This window comes from Lissotriton vulgaris, chromosome 8, assembly GCF_964263255.1.
Source record: "Lissotriton vulgaris chromosome 8, aLisVul1.2, whole genome shotgun sequence".
Taxonomy (NCBI): domain Eukaryota; kingdom Metazoa; phylum Chordata; class Amphibia; order Caudata; family Salamandridae; genus Lissotriton; species Lissotriton vulgaris.
The window spans coordinates 732,411,322-732,438,016 of record NC_141696.1 but is presented as its reverse complement, the minus strand read 5'-3'; the positions used below and the strand labels follow the sequence as shown (position 1 = coordinate 732,438,016).

Genomic DNA, 26,695 nt, shown 5'->3' with positions numbered 1-26,695 from the left:
GTGTCTAGTGGGAACCAACATTACCTACCTCACAATGAACGAATATATCACGAAAGCAGGCTGGGCGACGCCGCAGGAGATACAAAAATAATTTTTCATTGCACTAAAGCGTAATTTTGCCAGCCGGGCCCGCCAAGAAATGTATAAAAGTACAAAAATATATATAAGAAGAACCACGAGGGGTGGGTGTACAATAAAATAAAGCTGGGTGGGAGGGAGAAGGGATGTAGGAATAGGGGAAAGAAAAACATGCAGGAAAGCGCAACAAGAACCACGGGAGGAATTTGGCGGTGGAGAAGGGCATGTGCGAGAGAGCAGTATGAGGGAGAACACAACAAAGAGCATGGGCCTACTATCTGGCGGGAGGGGAGAATCACACGAAGGAGAGAGATGGATAACACATGCACTATCATGGAGTGCTTAAAAAAAAGAAACAAGTAGTTCCCTTATTGCAAGCACGGCCGGACTGGAAACCAAAACCGCCCCTGGTAAACAGCTCGGCTGACCCCCAGGGGGTAAGGAGGGGGACGAACTGTTTGCCGGGTCCAGATTTTGCTGCTTTTATTACAGGGGACCAATATTGCAGCTATGCTGCAAAACCAGCCCCCAGTAGCCAAACGGCCTCCAAGTGGTCCAAAACCGCCCCCCACCCTGACAGCCCACCGGGGAAACGCCCAGTGTCTGCTACGGCCAGTCCGGCCCAGACTGCGAGCAGTGGATGGAAACAAGTCAGCTAATCAAAGGATGGAAAACAGGCTAAGATCCAGGCAAACCACATACACATGAAAAGAAGTCAAAGCAGTGAATAAAAACCAAGTAAAAGAGAATGACAACAAAGCTGAACAAGGTTAAGCAAAGCTGCAGCCTCTAAGCAATACGTTTTTGGTAGGTGAACAAAAGGCTTTCGCGTACAAGTTGTCTGTTACACAAAACCACTCCACCAGGCACTAAATAAGCAGATGGACATATTTGCAAATGGGGAAGAACAAATGACTGAACAAACCACAAAATGAGGCGTGGGCAACAAAGGCTTTAAAAAAGGAGTTCAATGGCAATGGAGAGCAAAAAAAAAAAAAGAAAAGAAAAAAAGAAGGTCAAACTATTTTTAGGAAAGAAAATCACAATGTTTATTCACTTGCATTGCTTAATGCAAATAAATCTGCATTACAACATCACATTTGGACATTAAAATGTTTTAGTTATGTAAAATGCATGCAATTTTAATTTGACACAGGAAGTAAAATAATTCCAATTGTAAACGTAACCTTTCCCCTCGATAAAGGTGTGCACTTATTGCCATACAATCTGGAATACCGGCCTAAGGCCACATAAAAGAGTATCAGTGAGAGTCTGATACCACCAACTAGAAACATAAAAATATTTCTGGTAAAAGGAGTAAATGGCCCAAGGGTAATGAGCCCCATTCAGGAGCTTTTGGTAAAATAAAGAGGAAAACATAAGATTACACATTAGCCGATAAATGGTGAACTCCCAGACGTACATGGCTTGCAGACATGGTATGGGAAAAACTTCAGTAAACGTTAGTAAAGTGCAACGTTCCTTCTAGGAGGAGAGTGGTCTGGAAAATCATGTGACTTAGCTCAACTCCCTTATCTTTCTATAATCTCCTAGAGACTTCTAAAAGGTGTGAATGTCCTACACTGGTTGTTCAAAGATGACTACGCTTACGTAGTCAGAAACGATGGAAATGATTGGACACATTCCACAAAGGTTGCTTTAGGTACTAATTATCAATGGCACGAGATGCTTTAGAACTTATCAGCTTAGCTTCTATGTGCAAACCAGCAACTAACCTCCACACAATAACCCAATCAAAGCCCAAGGAGGATTGAAGAGCAACAGTGGCTTAACTGAATCCTCACTTTTGATCATAACGGCACATTCATTTCTCAACAAAAAGGCCTTCAATAGAAAAAGCTGTCCAGAGTTAATTATGAATGCATCTAGGTAGAATGCCTGGCCTGAGACACGAAGTTGTTCTAATTTATATGCCAATGATTTACATATTCTGGTGCAGAGGGGAATTTTCCCACTTGTGGTCCGAGCTAATAGAGCCACATATGTGTGTCGGAAATACAGAATTAACATCCTATAGAGCGCAGGCCTGTTTCCACATCTTACAGAGCAGAAACACTACAGAAAGTTTTCAGGCACAAGAAGGTGGCTGGAAATTATCCTGGTTCTCCACAAAGGTCACACACCAATCTGACAGGTGTGGCTCATCCTTCCACTCCATAGTATCAATTTGGACCCATTCCCTAAGGAGAAAGTGGTGGCCACCAAACTATTTACTTTGGTCTTAAAGTGTTCACTGATCTGAGAAGAGCACAATGTAATGTGTAACTACAATTTATCATCTTACACCTGGATGTTAAATTACAGTAGAACAACCGTTTGATAGCCAGTACGTGGCGGCGCTAATGTAATCTGATGTTACTCAAGGGCATAGTGAAAGCAAGCTTCCAGATTCAGCATACAGTGACATACACATGGCAGTAACTGGACACCACACACTCCAGGCCTGCTTGAATTAACAGAGTGGCTAACACCATGGACAACTCTTTACTCTTTCCCAAATGCCACCTGTTTAAACACTAAGCAAACATTCTGAAAATGCTCTATCACCAATCTCACATTCTCTGCCACCAGTTCGGAGTGTTTAATAGAACAGGTGGCATCTAGTCCTATCACATCTGTGATCTATGTATGAGGAGGAGGGGATGACCCCTGTCAATTCATACACACCATCCTGCAAAACTTCTTACATTTTAAGGGAATGTTACAGGCCATACCCAGACTTTATTGGTTGTGCAATAGATTTCAGGCTACTGGTGCAACTTTGATATCAAGGAATCTGCCCATTTCTTTCCCATAAACTCTTCAGTTTGAATGTACTGCTGACATAATTAAACCATCCTTCAGCAAGTTCCTATCGAAAGTGTAAAAAGCTAGCTACTGCTAGGGGCCTCTGACCATCTCTAACTTAAACTATAGTTCTTTGAAGACTGCCCAAGAGCAGTCAAACAGTTACTTCAACTAATGAACCTCGTTCCTTTGTCTGATTCTCCAAAAGATCAAACGGCCCAAAATTGTGCCATACAAAATCCCCTAAGGCCTATCCACAGGAGTGTTCAGTACTTACATCTCAGGTTTGGGCCTTGTAAACCCTTTACAGGATATAAACACTATGCTCAAGAACCGATCATAAAATGTGGGTATCTTGGCCCCTGCATCAAGGTCAACACAGAACATCCTCTACTTGGAGACACCATAATCAGAAAAACCATAGAAAATATTAAGGTGATCTGTTAACTTAGCAATATTGTATTTATGTTACCTCCTAAAAACGCTTCTTCTGGGTGAGTTAGATATAAGCTGCAGAACCATATTCGCAATGTCTACAGATATGACAGGCAGGTGTAGGAAGAAGGCATGTAACATGCATAGGGCAGTTACTTACTCATTCTATAGGGCATGTTGCATTGATACAATTCTTGGTAGAATGAAAAAACAAAGATGTGTGATCTATTGTTAATAGGAAGAAGCTTCCCCATTGCCTTTTTTCTATACCAGATAGACTTTAGGGAGGTTTAATGACTTGAATTAGGATGGTGATGAGTAGTCTGGTGGGCAGGAACACAGTACACTTCATAGTCGGACAGGAGTTGTGGGGTTGCTGAATCTGAGCTAGATCAGTGCAAATTCAGAAAACACATATATATCGGGCTAGGATAGTGGTAATTTGGTGAAATCATTGTGTGCCCTTGACAAAAAATTAGAAACAAAATAATAAAGCATCAAAGAGTTAACACCATTGCAAAGCAAAATTAAACCAGATCATGACAAAGCAAATACTATGGCGTGAATCCAGCATACTGGGAGTTATTCCATTTAGTGTAGCAACCACATCATCGCAAAGCAGACTCCATGTGTATCTACCCTATGTGTTGTACATCATGTTATTAAGTGATAGTAAACCAAATTTTAATGTGAAAACTACCAAAAGAAAGGTGCCAAAGGACTTATCGCAAGAAGCGGTAATATTCTTACATTCTATTATTATTCAACCGCAACTTGAAAAATGGGTTAGGTATCTGGTTAAAGTTGGCCTCACTGTGAACCATATGATTTTTAGACAGTACACTAAACCGGTGGGCCAGCTCATTGTAAGCCCCAACAACTCATCACTTATATTCAAGATCAACTCAGGCACACACAGCTTACATTTCAGATAGAAAAAAAGTGTTATTGCACACCACCGTGGATCAAGTGCAAGGTTTGCTGCCCACCAGATCGACATATATTTTGCACCAACTTCTATTGAAAAGCACATTTAGTGTAATATCATGCTTTAGAGTGAGGCGATGGATATACAGTTTATACATAGAGATGAAATTCGACGAGGGATCACGAAAATTAATCAAGTAAGACAACTGTTAAAATTCCACAATGTTAAAATTCCACAAAGAGCGATGACCACATAAGGGCTACTGTACAGCAATGTATTTTTGGAGAACTTGGACCTGGTAAATCCAAACATATAGAAATCCCATACTTCAGTCAAATGCATAGTTTTTTTCTGTTTGAGTGTAATACCTGTATTGGGCAAGAGAAAACAATAAATCCTAAGGCGTTCTCCTGCAATATTTTTCAGAACGTCTCTCATTGTTAAGAGTGGCTTGTCTTATTAGGAGAACTGCAAAAAGTTCAAATATTTGCAAACACTTAAAAGGTCAGGTCAACAGTAAGCAGAGAAAGTGCTATGATGTCCTTCCATTAGTGGTTTTTAGAAAAAAATCCATTTCTGAGGCACTTGTTTCTTCTGCTTTTCACTTGATATTAGATGCAAGAGGTGCTACTGCAGCGACCCTGGTAGAGGTTGAGCTCACAATTTCTTCATATTGCGGAGGTGGATCAGTATGATCGGTCACTCCAGTTCTCCTCACACCTGTCTCTCCAGTAGCTTCCTCGTACGAAGGCGGAGGTTCACAGTTGGACAACCTAGTGGTCACTGAATCAGAGCGCATATCAGCGAAACTTGGAAAACCATCAGGCACTCCGCCACTGGCATAAATTTCTTCCAGGGGGCAAAGGACAACACTTGATTGATGAGGAAGACGTCCACTACCATCTGACATGGTCACAGTATCTCCAACGGTGTCCCGGGCTCCCCTGTGGGCATAAGCACTCTGTCTTCGAGTTTTCTTCCGAAACAAACATTTCCACACGATTAGTATGACAACCAGAACTATGAAGAAGCCAATAATCAGGGGGAAGGCGAGATAAAATGGATACCAGTTACTGCCAGAGCTGGTGTCTCCTTGAAGTCCACTCGTGTAATCCTTCCAGAATTCACTCTGAAACACAAAGAAAATCTATTAGAAACATTATAAACATATAGTATTTTTAAATTTCAATAATCGCACAGAACGTAATTCTTTTACATTGTTATTAAATAAAAGCTAATTATTTTTATGCAGCCAATTATTTTCCTAATCCAAAACAAATGTAATGTCATCTGTAAAATTGTGGCCAGAAAGAGCACTGAAATCAAAATTCTTTTCACAGACCATGCCACCTTTTAAAACTAATCACTGTTACATACCTCATTCGACTTAAAGATATAAAAAAATATAGAGCTGACAGTGCTTATTGTTTCTACCATGTTCGTCAAAAAAGGTTTTCAATAAAATTGGGATAACTAAAGACCATTCATCAATGTGCTTCACCTGGCCTAAATAGAAGATCAATAGGCGACAAATCCCATTAACCTCCTAGTATTTCCATTTTTTCCGCAAATACATTGTCAAGGTATATAATGTGTGCCATAGAGAAATTACATCACATTTACAAAGGAGATCAAGATGAAAATTTCTAAATTTACATCCAGCATAGTAAAGCTACAAAGATTGGCTGAAGAACAGAATTTGCGGCAACAACCAATCCGAAAAACAAAGGCACAAAACTCCTCATCTTTCCTGCAACAACATGTATGCTGACACACACAGCAACCAATCTTATTGCAGTCAAGGGTATTAGAATTCTTGCATTGACAACAGTGAACACAATCTTTGGAATATATTCGGTCCAAGATCGTGATTGGGCTGCAATTGCACACAACAGTCAAGCACACTCAGACTTGAGGCCCAAGAAGGAGCTAAGAGAAGCTACCACACTAATTGCTATATCTCTTTAGGCTGCTTTTCACAACCAAGAACAAGAGGACATGCCTCTGTCAGGCATCCACCAGTCAAAGGAGGCTGCTGTAGGGAAACCAAAGTAAGAGGATGAACAAGCTCAATTTTTAGGTTAAACATGTGACAACGCGTGCTGCATGCGCTCTAGCAAGAGGTATTGTTTACATTAAAGGGGCACGCCCATTGCTTAACATTTGTTGACTTCACTCTTCCTCTCTGCCTCCTAGTTGGCCAGTGCATGACGGGGGTTCACTTCTTTTTCCTTCAATGAAGCACAGATTGATTCAACCTAATTTAGTGTCCGCTGATTGCACTGATTGAAGTACGCATTTCAGGACACTTCCTCGGTTTCCAGTTCTCGTGCTGCTTTCTCCATCCTTCGCATTTTCAAACTCATTTGTGGACATTGTTCATCTACGCCTGCATCTTTTGGCTTGCTTGCATGACAATACATTTTTTTTTTACATTTTACGTGGGTTGGATTAAGCTGTTATAATGTATAAGTGCCACACTAAACACATTTACACCTTCATGAGGCTCGTCACTGCATGCCTATTTTCGTTGCTTTTCTGACATATCCCCCTTACACCTCAAACCTTTTTACATACGTTTTTTATTACGTCTTACAAAACGTAAACCTATATAATCAGACCCTGTTAGTAGGTCGCAAAACCATGCACCATGGGTCACCATACAACTCAGATGTTTTCAACCAATCGATTGGGTGTCCAGGGCCTGCATGCTCTTAAGGAAGTCTGGAAGAGTCACACATGCATACGGCTCACAGAGTCAAACAGGGTTTTTATGCCTTAGAACTTTGTGCCGATTTTATGTTTGGTTAATTTTTTAAGTTATTTACACCCACAAGTGTACTACTTTACGCCACTCCACTCTGCACCACTTCACTCTATGCAAGCCTAATCTAAACCACTCTGTTCTAATCTGTGCCACTCTACACTACCCTATTCTACACCACTCTGCTCTATTTCAGGCCACTCTGTTCTATTCTACGTCAACCCACTACACTCCATTCTCCTCTACGCTACTCTATATGGCTAAAAGACAATACCTCTCGCATAGGGGAGTCCTATTGGCTTTGCAGATGCTGGTTTAGTTTGATTGTGATCCAGAAGGATGTAATGCAATTGTATTGTTTTGCAATTGCATTTATATAGCGCTTACTACCCCTGACGAGGCGTCAAAGCGCTTTTTCGGCGAGTAACACGCTACTCCGGGACCCAAATATATAAATACATTTTAAATGGTGGATAGGTTAGTCAGTTATTTGGATTTGGAATGATAGCAGAAGGACAGAGGAGGACAAAGGTTTGTATTTATATAGCGCTTGTTGGCGCACACTATTCAGGAAGCCTACAAAGGATTAGTAGTGAATTAATATGGTGAAATACAAAGTAATTTCAGTGGTGGATATTAGTCCGTTACTTGGAGTGAGAAGGATAGCGGGGGGATAAAAGGGGAAGAAAGATTTGCATTCATATAGCACTTGTTACTCCTGATGGGTGTTGAATCGCTTTTCTGGCGAGTAGCACGCCACTCCGGGACCCATAAAAGATTACTGTTGAAAATTAGTATAGTATAAAAATATGAAGTAATTTGAGTAGTTGATATGTTATTCAGTTATTTGGCTAGTATATTAGTATAGTTTAATATGGAATTTGAGAAGTGAACATGTTAGTCTGTTAATTTAATTTCAATTGAAAAGGATAGTGGAGGGATAAAAGAGTAAAAGATTATTTTTTTTAGGTCTCAGCAATAGCAGGAGGCTTTTGGATGAGTAAAAAGTAGTTTTGGAGGGGTGGACTCAGAGAAAAGAGTTTAGAAAGGTTTGTTTTAGGGGATCGGTATAGTAAAAGAGGTGTCAGATGATACAAGGAGGGGTAGAGTAGGAGAGAGTCTAGAAAGGGTTATTTTGGCAATCATAGTAGTGGTATGGGGTTTGGGATAAATGAGAGAGTGGATGTAGAGGATATATTGATAGATGTATAGGATGAGCGATAGGGTAGTGCATTGGAAGGAGTAGTAGAAGACGTTTGAGAAGAGTCAGAAGGTTTGGCTAGAAGATATATTGAGCGAAGTATCGGCTGAGAAATAGGGTAGTGCATTGGAAATGCTAAATTAGAAGAAAGTGATAAATATGTAGATCCATAATTAAATTGAAAGTATATCTATACTACTATAATAAAGGAAGAACTTTCAGCCTTTGAGGCGGGTAAACTCGGGAACCACAGCGCCAATCCACACACCCGATACACCGTTGGAATCGTCAGGGTGTGTAGATGGTTATAGGCTATATACATTTTTTAAAAAAAACGTTATTTAAAAAATGTACAGAAAAAAAGTAGTCCCTCCGAAGTAGCGCCGGCCGCGAAGTGCGTGCTCACGTCAGGAGCGCGGGGAGGAGCGCCGTCCAGGAGCGCGATGAGGAGCGGCGGACATGTCGCGGGGAGGAGCGGTGACGTGAGGAGCAGCGGACAGGCCAGCGGCGGTGCGAGTAGCGGACAGGCGGGAGGAGCAGCGGCTGAGGTAAGGGGACCCATGTCAGGGCAGGCGGGGGTCGGGGCAGGCGGGGGACGGGCCGGGCGGGGTCCCGGGCTGCTGGACAATGTCGGGGCGGGCGGGGGTCGGGGAAGCCTGTTGCTCCCGGACAAGGTCAGGATGGGCTGCTAGTAGATACATAAAGGAGGTAAGTATATGTAGATTAAAGATATTGATAGAGGCACAGGATGAGAAATAGGGTAGTGCATAGGATATGCTTTTTCAGGAGAAAAGTAACAGACACTAAGATCCAAATACATGGAAGGTACAAAGATGCACAATGGACGTATGTACATGTTATGTTATATATTTTTGTATAGCGCACAGCTGCTCCAGCTAAGGAGCGTCCCGGCGCTGTAGACCAAAGATGATTTTTATGTATTTATCATTATTATTTTTTCTCTCAACAACAATTATTTTTCATGTTTATACAAAGTAATACACAAAGATAGGTACATATCTATAGTGAAAAAAATGCTTGTATACAGAGGGATATGCTGTAAATTTCTGTTTGCGTATGGTGCTTATGTGGGGAAGAGCCAAATCTTGAGTAGTTTTCTGAAGATAAGGTGGTTGTTGGTGGACCTTATGTTGGGGGGGGTAAAGAGTTCCATAGTTTGGCTACTTGAACAGAGAAGTATGTGCCACCCATGGTTTTTTTCTTGTATGGTGGGATTTTGAGGCGAGATGCTCCATTAGAGCGGAGGTTTCTTTGTTGAATGTGTTTGGTGATTTTATTCCTGATGAAGAGCGGTCCCATTCCATGTATTGCTTTGTGGGTGATACAAAGCAGCTTGAACGTGGATCTTCTGGCAACCGGTAACCAAGATACAGAGGAAGGTGATTCACTTCATTTTATTTCCCGGGAACTTGCGAGGTTTCCATAGCCCAAATAGAGTATGATCGATCACATCGCGGTAAGTCAACGGGATATATAAACCTGCTGGCCTTGACTTAATGTGTTGAAAAGACATGCAAGACAATCAGAAGGTTGCCCAAATCGGGTACATCCAAACTGAACACACCAGAGGCAAGAAAATAGCCTTGTTAATACAAGTGTTATCAATATTTGAGAGCATCACCAACAATGCCATACTAATGCGCACCAATGTATTTGTATAGGAATTTACTGTCTGGGAGAGAAAGTTTAGAAAATTCCCTCACAAGATAGCTTCTGGCACAAAGTGATGCCTTTAAATACGTCCAAAGCAAAGGTATAGTCAACATACGGATTAGAAGCTGAAAAACATTTTTATATAGGTATCCAAAGTGAAAATGGTGTCCCATGTTGGTGCATTTCAATACAAATACCACTGGTAGAAATGGATGAGTCTACCCAAAAGTACAGTGCAGGATGTACCAGTGCAGCACATCCTGTAGGGAGCCCAAATACAGAATTTGTTTTTATGGAGCTGTCGACTTAGAGGTCCAAAAATAGAGTCCTGCATTCAGCAAAGCCAAACAAAGCACATGATGAGATGTACATCTAAAAAAAAAAAAAATCAAGTGGAACTTTGGTTCAACAAAGATCAGGGACCAGATTATGTAAACATTGTCATCTTTCAAAGCAAAAACATTTTGTTTGAAACTTTGGAAACACATTTTGCTCCTATTAAAATTAAATGAGGGTTTTTGTTCACAACGGAGGAACTGACACTGGACATGCAGCATTTTTTGTTTATAAATTATTTTACTGTGTAACAGCTTTTAATATGGAATAATGGAATGACATGATGTTGCTCTATTTCTTGGATTACTTTAGGGGCTATGTTTAAGCATTAAAAGTGGAAACAATGACTTGATTTGTTTCTTATTAAGTTAAGTCCAGCAAACATACAAAATACGTTTTTTTACATTTTAGCAGGCGAGTGCAGTCACTCCTCCAGGCCCACATGCGGAGGCAAGGGGGCCATGCTAGGGGCCCCCAATGTTGCATTTGAACAGCCTTCCATGGCAGAAAAGCCGACATGGAATGGCTGTCAGAAACCAAAATCTTAATCCCGATGGTGGAAACCCCATCCTTAAGGGATTATGGTGCGTTTCCGGCCATCGGAAAGCGGTCAGTCCCTCCGACCACATCATAATGCGTAGGTCGGACTGCAACTGACGGATCGTCAGTAGTGGACAGACCTGAATCGTAATTAGGCTTAATATATTTACAGTTAAGGATTTGTCTGCCTTAATCAATTTAGCTCCAAATAAATTCATTTGCCACAATAGGTATAGGTTTTAAAATCTTTTTTATCATTGGTTTAGAGAGAATTGCTTTACAACAATGTATTTTTATGTATTTATTCTATATGTTGACCTCAGTAGAGGTGTAAATCGATCAATAGATATATTGACTTTTTACAGGGATTTATTACTAAATGTTTGAAGTCAGTTGTCCACAGTTTGAATTGGATGACAGACTAGAATTCAGCTATATTGGTGATGGTCGCCGACCACTCTGGCACCTAACGAGAGAAAAAAAATGCAGAATCAAAATTAAAGTCATTGAATTACAGAATTTGCAGAAGGCAATTAAGGGCATGAGACTAGGAACTCCTCAAAATGGAGGAGGAGCAAGGAGGGGGAAGAATTGTAAGAGAAAACAGGATGGGCCAGGGAAAGACCCCAGGAGCAGCAGGATATTGTTTCACTTGTGGTCTGCTAATTATATTACTTATGTGTAGCATTTATAGAGCGCACTGTGACCAGACTGGTATCATGGAGCGGAGAGCTTTAATTGTCTGGAAGGAAGACAATGGCAGAGAATGGTGGACCGGTACAAGCATATTTACATGGGGAACAACCACGTTTTTAAGGCTTTCCTGTGAGCGATCTCAAGAGTAGTCAGCAACCTGTTCCACAACTGGGCAGCATTAACTGAAAAGACTTGCCTGCCTCTTCGAACCTTGTAGAACCTATTTACGTAGATGAGACAGATTTTTTACTCTAAGGCAGTATGTAGATGACTTATTTTGGAATCTGTTACTCTACATCAGTGCATGGAGGACTCAATCCATCTCCTCACCAAGTAGGCTAATACAGAGGAAAAGACTTCAAAAGATAAAACACAGTTCTGCCTTCCCAGCGTATGATACCTTAGTCATGAAATCTCAGCTGTGACGGAGCAGAGCCACATATAAGCGCCACCCCTGTGTATTACAGTCATTTCCTTTCGTTGCTTGTCTTCTGGCTAGTTATGGAGCCCGACTTCCAATTTTGTTGGTCTTCTGACGACTTCCAAACGAAATCCAGTGCGCTAGGAAATGAAGTCCACCTTCTAAAATGTCAGATTTCAAACCATATTGTGACTGTAAAAACCAGTTGTTGGTCATGGACCTGGACGAGTTGTGTCTCTGGTGTGTGGGTTTTGGACACCACTCCAAGTTGTGTGAAAAATGTGCCATCATGCATCTGAAGACTATTCGGGATAGAGAAGCGGAACTGTTTGTCGTGAAGCATAAGTATTCACGGACCTTGTGTAATACCTACTGAAAGGCGCAAGAGCATCACAATGTCAGTCAGTCAGTTTCCCTCTTGTTCCCCGGTCATGGAGCCAATTGCCTGACTTACTCCACTGCGCCCAGAGTTCCCCAGGCCCTCTGCTGATGCCACATTAGACTGAAACCTTCAAGTAGGCCATGCTGCAGATTTTTGGCACAATTCTCTCTCCGTCTTCCTATTCTCTTATGGGAAGCTAAAGGAAAGTAAACAGGGTTTTTTGACTCTGGTTTGATTTTTAGGCCTGGGGTTTGACAGAGCTAGAACTTACAATATATGTAAAGTAAGTGTTAGGTCCACCCCTTGTACCACAAGCCTTCTTCCACCAGCCTTTTTCTGCCATTGGCTTGATATCAACAATTATGTTTTGACCTAACCCATAGGAGTATTAATGCTTCATGCAATACATTGGGCTGTTTGGGTGTATTGATTTCATACATGTGAACAGTGAAGTTGGAAATTTTGAGGGAAAAAAACAGGACAATGTATTTTCCTTATTGATTTATATAGAAGCAAAGACAGTTGTAACCGGGTGACAGCTACAATTAAGCCCCCTCCTGCCTGCATTGGGTCTGTTGGCAAACATTGAAACTTTGAAGGCAAACATCAACTGAAGGAGAGATAACTTTACAACTGCAGCCCTCTTCATTTAAAATTTATGGAAACTGAAACAGGACTTTATAGAATATAAGTAAGATATCAATGCAGTGCACTTTTTGTTTTTTGTCTTACTTTGAAGTACTTCAGCCAACTACATCAGCACATAACATATTGGCTTTGCCAATGCTTGTTCTGTAGAACTCCGCAGCCAGACATGTCCTCTGGACTCAGCTGTACGAACACATGACCCAACACCTACAAGATCTCCACTGGCTCCCCATTGGGAAGAGGGTTACCTTCAAGCTCCTCATCCACGCCTACAAATCCCTCCACAACATAGGACCCGAATACCTCAACGACAGAGTCTCCTTCCGCATGCCCAGGATGAACCTTCGCTCCGCCAACCTCACCCTGTTAGAGATCCCTCGCATCCGCAGAACAAGCATTTGCAATAGGTCTCGCATTAGGAAAGTTTGAGCTATTGGTATTGGAAATGACACATTTTTTATGTATGTGTTGGTTTTGAAAATTAATAGCTTTGTCAATGCCAATAGTTATAACTTTCGCAAATGTGACACCTATAGCATTTGTAATGCAATATGTGTTGTATTTACGTGACTTAGATGTGTTAATATTACAAATAACAATGGCTTTTAATTTTTTTAAATAATTAATACTTAAATAAAAGTTATTGTAATTTAGAATGGCAATAGGTTAAACTTTTGTAAATAACTTTTGTGAAGATTATGTTCAGTTTATTTTATTGTGACGAAAATCCAAGAACAGAAGTGAAATTTTCACATCTTTTTGTGACATTTGTAATAAAGCTTGAAACATTGAGAGAACATATTTGAACCAGTTGTTGTTGAATGGTTGCACAGATTGATGTTGTGGTGGCGCAGAGTGATGTTGTGGTGGCAACCAGTGATGCTGTGGCGTTCAGTGATGTTGTGGTAGTGCATAGTGTTGTTGTGGTGCCCCTGAGTGATGCTGTGGTGGTGCCGAGTGATGCTGTGGTGGTGCGATAGAGTGAGTGAGTGCGATAGATAGATAGAGGGAGGGTGATAGATAGATTGAGTGAGGGCGATAGATAGAGTGAGGGAAAGAGATAGACAGATAGAGTGATGGTGATCGATAGATAGCTAGAGAGATAGATAGATAGATAGATAGATAGATAGATAGATAGATAGATAGATAGATAGATAGATGACGATAGATAGAGTGAGGGCGACAGATAGAGTGAGGGCGACAGAGTGAGGGCAATATAGATAGATAGAGTGAGGGCGATAGAGTTGCTATGTTTTGTTGTGTTTTGCTATGTCTTGTTATGCCATGTGTTGTTTTGTTATGTTTTGTTTTGTTATGCTATGTTATGTTAAGTTTTGCTATCCTATGCTTTGTTTTGTTATGCTATGTTTTGTTGTGTTTTGCTAAGTTATACTATGCTTTGTTATGCTGTTATGCTGTTTTGTCATGCTATGCTATGTTATGTTTTGTTGTGTTTTATTATGCTATGCTTTGTTTTGCTTTGCTATGTTATGCCATGCTATGCTTTGTTATGCTATGCTTTGTTTTGTTATGCTGTTTTGTTGTGTTTTGTTATGCTATGCTATGTTTTGCAATGCTATGATATGTTTAGTTGTGTTATACTATGCTTTGCTATGTTTTTTATGCTGTGCTATCTTTTGTTGTGTTAAGCTTTGTTTTGTAATGCTATGTTTTGTTATACTATGCTATGTTTTGTTTTGCTATGCTTTATGTTATGCTTTGTTTTGTTAAGCTATGTTTTGTTATGTTATGCTATGTTTTGTTGTGTTGTGTTTTGTTATGCTACGCTATGCTTTGTTGTGTTTTGCTATGTTTTGTTTTGTTATGCTATGCTATGCTTTGTTTTGTTTTGTTATGCTATGCTATGCTTTGTTTTGCTATCCTATGCTTTGTTATGCTATGCTGTTTTGCTATCCTATGCTTTGTTTTGTTCTGCTATGCTGTGTTTTGTTATGCTATGTTTTGTTATGCTATGCTATGGTTTGTTATGATATGCTATGTTTTGCTTTGTTATGCTATGTTTTGTTATGCTATGTTTTTTTGAGTTTCATTATGCTATGCTATGTTTTGTTATGCTATGCTATGCTTTCTTATGCTATGCTATATTTTTTGTTTGGTATGCTATGCTATGTTTTGCTATGCTACATGTTTTGTTATGCTTTGCTTTGCTATGCTATGTTTTGTTTTGTTATGCTATCTTTTGTTGTGTTTTGTTACGCTACGCTATGTTTTGTTATGCTATGTGTTGTGTTTTGTTATGCTATGCTTTGTTTAGTTATGCTACGTTTTATTTTGCTATCCTATGCTTTGTTTTGTTATGCTATGCTATGTTTTGTTTTGCTATCCTATGCTTTGTTTTGATATGCTATGCTTTGTTTTATGTTTTGTTATGTTTTGTTATATGTTTTGTTGTGTTTTGCTATGCTATGTTTTGTTATGCTATGCTGTTTTGTTGTGTTGTATAATGTTATGCTTTGTTTTGCTATGCTATGTTTTGTTATGGTATGCTATGTTATGCTATGTTGTTTTGTTGTGTTTTGTTATACTATGCTTTGCTATGCTATGTTTTGTTATACTATGCTTTGCTATGCAATGTTTTGTTATGCTATGCTTTTTTGTATTTTGTTATGCTATGTTTTGTTATGTTATGCTACTTTTCGGTATGCTATGTTTTGTTGTTTTTTGTTATGCTATGCTAAGCTTTGTTGTGTTTTGTTATGCTGTGCTATGCTTTATTGTGCTGTGTTTATGCCATGCTTTGTTGGGTTTTGTTATGCTATGCTATGTTTTTTGTGTTTTGTTATGCTATGCTATTGTGTGTTGTGCTATACTATGTTTTGTTATGCTATGCTATATTTTGTTATGCTATGTTTTGTTGTGTTTTATTATGCTACGCTATGTTTTGTTATGCTATTCTATGCTATGTTTTGTTGTGTTTTGTTATGCTATGTATTATGTTATGATTTGTTTTGTTATGCTGTGCTGTATTATGCTATGTTTTGTTATGCTATGCTATGTTTTGTAGTGTTATGCTATGCTTTGCTTTATTTTGTTATGCTATGTTATGATTTGTTGTGTTTTGTTATGATATGCCATGATATGCTTTGTTTTGTTATGCTATGCTTTGTTTTGCTATGTTTTGTTGTGCTATGCTACTCTGTTTTGTTGCGATATGCTATTCTTTGTTATGCTATTCTTTGTTATGTTATGCTATGTTTTGTTCCGTTTTGTTATATGTCATGCTATGCTTTGTTTTGATATGCTATGCTATGTTTTGTTATGCTATGTTTTGTTTTGTTATGCTGTGCTTTGTTATGCTATGCTATGTTTTGTTTTGCTATTCTATGTTTTGTTATGCTATGTTTCGTTGTGTTTTGCTATGCTTTGTTATGCTATGTTGTGTCATGTTATACTTTGCTTTATTTTGTTATGCTATGCTATGTTTTGTTATACTATGATATGTTTTGTTATGTTATGCTATGTTATGTTATGCTATGCTATGTTTTATGTTATGCTATGTTTTGGTATGCTGCGCTTTGTTATGCTATGCTATGCTTTGTTATGCTATGCTATGTTTTGTTGTGTTATGCTATGCTTTGCTATGCTATATTTTGTTTTGTTATGCTATGTTTTGTTGTGTTTTGTTATGATAGGCCATGCTGTGCTTTGTTTTCTTATGCTATGTTTTGTTATGCTATGTGTTGTTGTGTTTTGTTTTGTTATGTTATGCTATGTTTGTTATGCTATGCTTTGTTTTGCTATGCTATGCTTTGTTTTGCTAGGCTATGTTATGCTATGCTATGTTTTGTTGTGCTATGTTTTGTTGTGTTTTTTATGGTCTGCTCTGTTTTGCTATGCTATGCTTTGTTATTCTATGCTATGTTTTGTTATGCAATGTTTTTGTTGTGTTTTGCTAAGCTATGCTTTGTTATGCTATGTTTTGTTATTCTACGGTATGCTAGGTTTTGTTATGCTATGCTTTGTTTTGTTATGCTATGTTATGCTATGTTTTGTTATGCTATACTATGCTTTGTTATTCTATGCTATGTTTTGTTAAGCTATGCTTTGTTATGCTAGGTTTTGTTTTGTTATGCTATGTTATGCTAGGTTTTGTTAAGCTATGCTTTGTTTTGTTATGCTATGTTTTGTTATGCTATACTAGATTGTTGTGTTTTGTTATGCTATGCTATGTATTGTTATGCTTTGCTTTGTTTTGTTATGCTATGCTATGTTTTGTGATGCTCTGATATGTTTTGTTATGCTTTGCTATGCTATATTTTGTTTTGTTATGCTAGGTTTTGTTGTGTTTTGTTTTGCTATGCTATGTTTCGTTATGCTTTGCTTTGTTTGGTTATGCTATGCTATGTTTTTTATGATGCTATGCTATGTTTTGTTATGCTATGCTTTGTTTTGTTATGCTATGTTTTGCTATGCTGTACTATGTTTTGTTATGCTATGCTCTGTTTTGCTGTGTTTTTCTATGCTATGTTTTGATATGCTATGTTTTGTTGTGTTTTGTTAAGCTATGCTTTGTTATGCTAGGTTTTATTTTGTTATGCTATGTTATGCTATGTTTTGTTATGCTATGCTTTGTTTTGTTATGCTATGCTATGTTTTGTTATGCTATACTATGCTTTGCTTTGTTATGCTATGCTATGTTTTGCGATGCTATGCTGTTTTGTGATGATATGCTATGTTTTTTATTCTATGCTATGCTTTGTTTTGTTATGCTATGTTTTGTTATGCTATGCTATGTTTCTGGAACGAGCTCCCAGTGAACATCAGACGCTCCCCAACCCTGCACACCTTCAGGAAGGCCCTCAAAACCTGGCTCTTCTACTGATCCGAAGCTGCCCACTGCAGCGACTTGAGACCCTCACGGGTGAGTAGCGCGCTTTATAAACTCCTGATTGATTGATGAATTGTTCTTGTTGTTTTTAGGAGTAGAGACAGCTGGAGTAGCAGGAGCACTGTGAGGGGCACTTAAGGCGAAGCCAGTGATGGTAACGGATATCTCTTATTTTTGAAGAAGCAATTTCAGAAACTGTAATCCGGGGCCTGACGCCAACAATTCAGGTATTACAATAACATTTCACATCTTTGGCCTTTTAACATATCGCAAAAATGCTAAAGAAAAGACGTCTTTCTATTCCGAGATGCAAATAGGGTTTTCAACTATGGCCTGAATGATACTGATAGTATTAATCAGTCAGTCAATTTCTTTATTCTCGATAAATTAATATCATATAAAGACAAAAAGCACAGTCATATAAACATACAAACAGTTACAATGAAATTAGATTAAAAAATGTACAGTCAATTACAATAAATTTCGATAGGATTAAAAATTCCATAAAAATAGAGCAATGTTTTTCTTAAAACTCATTTCATATCATATATATGTATAAAAAAAAAAGGAAGTATACATAATCATGAGGTCTATTTATCACAAATATTCAAGAGCGGTGCAAGTGTGACATTTCTCCTCCTTATTCGATTTGCCGCAATTAAAAAACTGGCAACATGAAACATTATTTTTGGTGAACCAAGTTGTTTTAGGTACACTAGTGCCGGTCTAACTTGTAAGAATCCTGCCTCTCGGAGGATTGGCAACAGGTATTTCCTCCTGCACTCAATAAAATGTTCACAAAACATCAGGAAATGTAGGGTATTTTGAGATGAGAAATTATCACAAGAGCAAGGGGCTGCTTGTTCAGGGGAGCACCATTTATGATATACACCCAACGTATAATGAATTAGGTTGAGACGAAATCTGGTCAAAAGAAAACGATGATAGGGTTTGTTTACTGTGACCAGATACGGTTCCTGCCCTATACAGGTGACCAGTGCATAATTTTCTCTTACCCTGGGTTTTCCCATCTCTATCCCCTCCCGCTCTAAAGAAAAAAGATCCAAGAGGGCTTTCTTCGTTAAGCTAATATCTTTTTTAGTTATGGTTTCTGGGGATGTAAATAAACCAATACGCCCTATTCTCTGGAACCCAGTTCTTATATATGCCAACCAGGGAATTTTATGTGCATTGTCCAGCGTCTGACAATCCTTGATTATTGAATGATTTAGGGGAATCTCATCATTCACCCATATTTTTAGCCAATAAATCAAGGGTGCAATTTTGATCCGATCTGAAATATACCCAAGTCCCAGTTCTGTATGGGTTGAAAAAGTAGGGGTTGATTGGGGAACTGAGAGTACGCTTCTTAGAAACTTGTTCTCTACTAATTGTAGTTTCTCTTCTCTAGTATAACCACAAATTTTGCACCCATAGGTTGCAACCGACAGGCATTTTGATTCGTATACTTTCAGAATTGCCTTAATCGGTTTAGCTCCCAATTTTTTACTGAACCCCATAAGCCCTGAGACTGTTCTTGTGAATGCCACCGAGCGGCTATGATTTTGTGCCCGCCAGGTACCATTATGATCAAAGACCACCCCCAGGTAGGGAAATGTGGGGACCCTGGAAACCATTTCGCCATTGCAGAAGAAGGTTTTGCTTTGTTTTTTGATTTACTTCTTCCTATAATGAGAACCTGGGATTTCTTAGCGTTTACTTTTAAATCCAGGTTCTGCATGAAGGAGCCAAAGCTATTTAGCAGTCTTTGTAGGCCTACCCCGGTTTGCGATAGGAGGACCGCGTCGTCCGCGTATAGTAGAACAGGTAAAACCATTTCCCCCACATGTGGACTGTCTGCGAGTACCTCCCCTAGGGTTTGTTCTAGGGCGTTTATATAAAGTGTGAACAGCAAGGGTGCCATAATGCACCCCTGCCTGACGCCCCTGTCTGACCTAAATTGCTTGGTGCATCTTCCATCTGAGTTTACTCTGATTTTAGCCGTGAGGTTTGTGTGCAGTTCTGCTATGAAGTGCACTAAGGGTGCGTCTACCCCCAATTCGAGCAAGATGTTCCAGAGTTTGGATCTATTTACATAGTCAAATGCAGAGGAGAGGTCCATGAACCCCATGTACATGGACCCCTCCCTTGCCACAGTATACTTGTTGATTAAAAGATGTAAACTCAAACATTGATCTATAGTACTATGTTTTGCTTTAAAACCGTACTGAGTTTTTGACAGGACACCTCTATCAGCTAGACAATCGTTCAATCTATGCATTAAGACCCGACCCAAATTTTTTACAGAGGAGTCGATCAGTGAAATCGGTCTGTAGCATGTAGGGTCCTGTCTAGAACCTTTTTAAAAAATTGGCACAATGATTGATGTGGTCCATGTAGAGGGGATACTGTCCTGCCATATAGAATTAAAAGCGTTTGTTAGGACTTTTGCCCACAATTTGGGAGTGGCTCTGAACAGGTCCGCAGGGACCCCATCCGAGCCGGGGGCCTTTTTTGGTCATTTCCCCAATGGGCCTTTCAGTTTCTTCAGTCTCAAACCTTAAGCGTTGTACAACATAATTAGGGGCATAGTTCGTGGTGTTATCTCCACTTTGAGGGACACTGTATATTTGCTCAAAGTGGGCAATCCAGGCCTCATCAGTGATGTTACAGTCTAACACAGTATTAACATTGTTTTCAAATAATGGCTGATTTATTACTTCCCAAAATCTGGAGCTATTTTTCAAGAGTATTAATGTTAAATTTAGGCACCTGGATACCCTCACGGGTTATTAGTGTGCTTTACAAAAGGACATAGCGGTACAAAAGGGGGTGGTGATGGACGGAGCATCTGAACCAATCAAACACTCACTCCCAGTCAACAGATCTGTGTTTAATCCATCACCGTTCTTTAGCCCACTCTGCCACCCCAGTTCAGACATGGCCATATGCAAATCAGTCTGACCCTGTGCCTCATGGGAACAGTCCAGCCCGAACTGCCAAGCCATGCCTTCCCTGGACCGGATTCAAGCTTCCTAGGACCGGTTTCTGGCATTACAGCCGTCTTCAGCCAGGCTGGCTTGAATCCAGTGGCAAAGTGAGCAAGGGACTCACATCTAAGCATACCCTACCAACTTTTGGCGAACAAAGCAGTACAAATGGGGGTGGTGATGGACAGAGCATCTGAACTAATCAAACACTCACACCCAGTCAACAGATCTGGGTTTAATCCATCACCCCCTTTTGTACCGCCTTACAAAAGGACATGACATAACAATCAAACGCGTTACAGTTTTGTCTATTGAGGCTCATGCATATTGTTTAGCGCCAAACATATATCGGACAATAAATGGACATGTAAACTAAATGTTGCAGAACAAAGTTGAGGGGAAATAGGGAACCAAAACACAGATTTAACCTTGATTTTTATTAAGTTAGGAGAAGTAAAGAACTTTGGACCCAAAGTATGTCCTCTTCCTTGGTGTGAAATAAATGAAGTGCAAAGCAGCAACACTCCGAGAAAAAAACTGACATAACAGATTAGAATTTTAGACGGAAGGAGCTAGAGAAAGGACTGTCATTTCACATTGAATGCTGCCATCTTGTGGACGATAGAGTTTAATGAAAATTTGAAAATTACACAACCAAAATCAAAAGCAACCTCCAGCTTCAGCAAATATATTATGCCTTGGGTTTTTAGGCAAGTACAAATCACTTATTTTGCACACATTATTATAACGGCAAATCCACATTAAAAATAGGTACAAACATACCTGATACAAAAAATAGGACCGGTGCTATCAGACTGTAAGGGTTAAAGTACCCTTAAAATACACACAAATTTCCATATAAGGTCCCAGCAACTATCTCTTGTACTGTCTAAACTGGATTATGCCAATGGCCTCTATCACGGATCATCTTTATCAACAATGAAAAGACTACAACGAATTCAGAACTCTGCTGCTAGACTACTCCTACTTGTACAGCGACAAGCCCACATTTTACCTGCCTTGAGGGTCCTACATTGGTTACTGGTTGCAAGAAAAAAACCCTTTCAAGCTGCTTTGTATCACCCACAAAGCAACACACGGAACAGGACCACTTTTCATCAGGAATAAAATCCCTAAATACATACAACAAAGTAACCTCGGCTTCAGATTGGCACCTCGCCTTAAAACGCCAGCATACAAGAACAAGCATTGGCATAGCCAATAGGTCTTGCCTTTGGGACCTTATAAGTATTTATTTATGCAGTACAATATCCGTTGTATTAAAACATCAACTGTTGCATGGCTAAACACTTATAAGGACCCAAAGGCGAGACCTATTGGCTATGCCAATGCTTGTTTTTTTATAATCTTCAGTAACTTTTTTAAGTAAAAAGGGCTCTGAAGTATTGGCAGCATTTTGACTTGCTCTCTTAAACAAAACCTCAAGGACTCCGTTCATGGATTAGGTGTGAGACTTCCTTACCAGAGTATTCCTGCTTCTTATAAAAGAGCTCCCACCTTACGACCGCTTATTTTGTAGGTGCCTACACCCAAAGCGCACTGGGGCAGCGGTCTGGTGGCTAGTAGTGCTTTACAAAAGCTGTTAATTAAAAAAACGAATCAAATATATTTGTGCATATGACAATAAACAACCTAGCACTGTGCTACACAGATGTAAAACCCTCAAGTTAATTAAAAAAATAATGTCTGCCAGAGAGTTTAAAAACTGTAGCAAGGTACACGCAATTTACAGTACTAAAGCTGCAATTCCTCAGTTGCTTCTTTTCACATGAGCGATAAATATGACCTAAATATAAATTAGCGAGAAAACAACTCGTACAATAAGGGCTCATAGTAAAACACTACGAAAATAGAAGAAATGCCACCAGCTGTTCATGTCACGTGCACTGCTTAAATAATCATGTTTAAGGATCGCCACTTTCAATCCAAACATGCGATTTCTTTCAGTTGGTAACTACATCACAATAAACAGATTCCGTGATTTACTTTAGCAATTTGCGACGTTGAAATCGAAATAGGGTGTCTTGTACCCCTGTCTCAGACGGGCCCTCGGCTTTGGAGTCAGCACTCCATCCCCTGGACTCCTAGGTTCAGAGTCTGACAAAAGGACATTGAAGTGTTACAAAACATCTGTACAATCAGATTAGAGTTATTATACTGCTTCTGAAACACCCAGACAAGAGGGTAACAGGTGTCTCCTTCACAGTAGAAGGCCAGAGTGGCATGTGCCACGCTGGGGGCCCTGCCCCCGTGGAGTAACACAATATGATGGGCCCTCCTGCAGAATTTGAAGAGGGGCCCTTAGTCTCAAAGTTATTCATGGGCCTTGGGTTGAATGGGGGAACACTGATGAGTTGAGGGGGGGGTCTAAAAGCGTTGGCGGGCTCAGTGCCACAGGGCTGGTGTTACCCTCTGCTGTACCGGGGTAGCGCGTTATAAACGAGTTGACAAGCCCTCTGAAAGATGCAGTAGAGATCGCAGATATATCTGACCCCCTGTGGTCGGCAGTGAAAGTGCTCAAATGATGCTCCTATGAATTGCGGGGGCATTCGCTCAGTTGCTGCTGTCGTTCCAGATATGTGCCGCCGTGGCCCCCCCCCCAATCATCAGAGCATGGAATGTCTGCGTCTGAGGCATTAGAGGGGTGTTTAAGTGATTTGCACCGCACCACGGGATCTTCGGTCGAGGCTATGTTCACCCCGTTGCAAGCTCAGCAGTTTTGCCTTCCTGTCAGGCCTGCATTTGACAGGCGACGTTTACCAAGTCTTGGATCTTCTAAGTCTGTTATGCTTTGCTTTATTTTGTTATGCTATGCTATGTTTTGTTATGCTATGCTATGTTTTGTTGTGTTTTGTTATGATATGCCATGCTATGCTTTGTTTTGTTATGCTAGGTTTTGTTTTATTATGCTATGTTTTGTTGTGTTTTGTTATGCTATGCTATGTTAAGGTGCGCTTAACTCGCAAAAGGTAAGGCTGCAAATGGTTGAAACCCCTGCAATTGCTCCGGATTGTACTCCAAAACGGGGCGACTGTGCCACTGCAACTAAGCTGCATGCCCCTACTGCCTGGGCCCAAATAGGCCGCAACAATTTCATGCCCCGTTTGCGATGCAACAGGCCATGTATTCATGATTTTCACAAACCCCTGATGAAGGTATTCTTCTAAACGTTTTGGGGATTCGTAAAATTCCCACGCATCAAGGAATACGAGTATTAAGGAAATAAAATTACTTGAGAGTAAAACGTAAAAAATAAACGCGCGAGCCTCATGCTGGAAAAGGAGGAGGCAGCAGAGGTGGGGAGAGAGGAGGGAGTCTGCACCTGTTTCCCTTGCGGGAGCGAGCAGGAAAAATATGTTTGTAATTATTAACAGATGGTTCCTGCTCGCTCCCACAAGGGTATCGCCAAACGTGCACGCGTTGCCATTGAAAGCAATGCAACGCATGCCCGTTTTTGGCAGAAAAAGGGGAATCAATTGCTAAAGGTAATTTCCCTATGCAGCGCATGCGCGATGCGTAGGCGAGACCTAAAAAAAATATGAGTGGCGCATCTTCTCTGTTCAAGCAGCCAAACTATAGAATAATTACCTCCAAAAATAAGATCCATGGATGATTCTCTTATCTTCAGAAGACTTTTTAAATAACCACCATGCTCAAAACACAAATATACAACATATGCCTGTGCATGTAAAGATGTATAATATGATCATATGTATGTATTTACATATGTGCATTTCTTTGTACATATATATATATATACTACTTATGGTTTAAAAATATACAGATATACATAAAGTTCTGCTTAACAAATGTAAATGTTACTTACGGTTAAAATCTATTTATACTTCACACATATATAGGTCACTGCATAATACACATACATTATTAGATTATATGCTCATGGGTCCTCTGCTTTATTTTATCTATCACAATGTGAAAATATAATCCTAACAATTGTATCGATAAGTGCTTCACTATTGAAATATTGGGGAAAGTATAAAACTAAAATAAAATATATACCAAAAAATGCATAAAATTCATACCCCCCCCCCAAAAAAGTTAATACAAATACACAAATAAATTAACTTTACTCACAGCAACATTTGTAAGTTCGAGTTTCTAACTATTTAGCCTTACATGTACATGAGACTGTATATCTCTTTATTATTTTCCATATACATGTATATCTTTCTATGTAGTTATGTAGCTATTTATCTATTACTTTACTCCTACAGTAGAAATAAAAATAAAAAAAACCTTCAACTCTCCCAATGCTAGGACTACTCTATAACTCATTCCATACCTCTCTCAATATATCTACTTATAGGGAGGGAGCCCTCATCAGGAATTGTAGCAATCACCACATATTCTTACAGTGCTAAAGGAAGTATCTTGTTCCAATGCATGGGCAGTGAAACATCCATTAGTTATAAATGGGGACATAAAGTTACTATTTATGAAAATTATCTTATCCATCACGCAGTGAGCACAAAGCAAATTGCAAAGACAGGATATGCTGGTGTTTCTGACCGGAAGAGATGCTCGGAGCACTGTACAGAAATTGCAGTCACTCGGCTCCCTCTATTCACTGCAATGATTGTTGTTCAGTGTTGCCCCACGTTGCTAGCTTCGTGTCCCCCTATTAGCTTTGCCTGGCTTGCCGACTCTAGCATTTCTTGAACGATATTTGCTCCTCCTGGCTCTTCAACTGGTTTTTCTTCCTCGTGTTGTTGACTTACACTCTGTTCCTCTTACTTTAGGGGTCAGTGTCGCTAACTCTCGATCCTGCTGTGAATCCCAGAAGCACTAACCCCTCTCCACTTCCTGCAGTAGCACTCTGGTCATTACCAGCAGTAGAGTCAGTGGCAATCTCAAACGGTGACTTTGAGATCCTTATTTAAACCAGATGGTCTTCGGCTGTGTGAGCCGCTCCCTGCTACCAAAAGGAGGGCTTGGGGGGCAGCTGAGCAAATGGAAGTCTGCCCCTGGGGCAGATTGGGAGGGTGGTGCAGCCCAGTGACTGCCATTTAGTGTTGGGCTACATTATAGCCCGAATGTAGCTCAGCATAGAATTAGGGGGTTATTTTGGGCTACCTGCCACCATTTTAGGTTCAGCTGACCTGGTGGCTGGTAGTCTGGGAATAGTGGTAATCCTGGTGGCTGGTATTCTGAGAATAGTGGTAATCTTTGTGCTTTTACTCTGCGGTAGCTTACCTGCAGCACAATATTGAAGTGCACAATGACAGAGAAAGCCAGGCAGGTTGAGAAGACAATGCAGGTGTTGAAGGAGGCCGGAAGGTGAGACCTCGTGGTTTGCGGTGAGGCATTGTCCTCTCCGGTACGCCCTCATTGTTGGGTCCCTGCAGGAGTAGCGCTGGCAGTTATTGCTTACTCCCCACCGCGTGCATGGCAGGCAGCAGGGGCAGCGTCTGAGGAGGCGAGCGGCTGCTCCGTATCCAGTGGAGTGCCTGCATGTGAGGTAGGGGCCAGGATATTTGAAGCAAGGACCTGCATGAGGAATGCATCCAGAGGGAGGTGAACTTCCTGTGGGCTGGTCGTCAGGAGCGGTAGCAGATTTGAAGGCCTGGCTGGGTATGTGAGGGTGGAGGACTGGGACGTGCCCGGGTTGCGCGGTAGGCGTGTTTACGTGGGGAAAAGTAATGCCAGGAAGCGGGTGGAATCAGAGGAGCCATCTGCACACAAGGAGAGCCTGGGAAGAGGGGCTCCTGCAGGCATGCAGTGCCCGTGGAGCCCCGCTGGGAAGTATATGCAGCTGGGAGGGGAAGGGGCGGGGCTAGCCAGGGGGCAGGGCTAGCCCGGGTTTTGATGGACTGGCAGAAGCGGGGGAGCAAGGGGAAAGAGGCGGTAGGGGTTGGGAGCCCAGGGACTGTCTTGGAGGCAAGAAGGGGGGGGGGCTCAGGAGT

At 40.5% G+C, this 26,695-nt stretch overlaps 1 protein-coding gene across 2 annotated transcripts in view; it reads right to left on the bottom strand.

Moving 5' to 3' along the window:
* Positions 1-1,102: 1,102 nt before the first annotated feature.
* Positions 1,103-26,695, bottom strand: part of PRRG1 (proline rich and Gla domain 1) — a 389,843-nt gene continuing 364,250 nt past the window's right edge. For both annotated transcript variants that reach the window (XM_086934613.1, XM_086934612.1), the window contains exon 4: positions 1,103-5,378. In XM_086934613.1, coding sequence (XP_086790739.1) covers positions 4,851-5,378 — 528 coding nt within the window. In that variant the 3' untranslated portion in view covers positions 1,103-4,850. The remainder of the gene's footprint in view (positions 5,379-26,695) is intronic.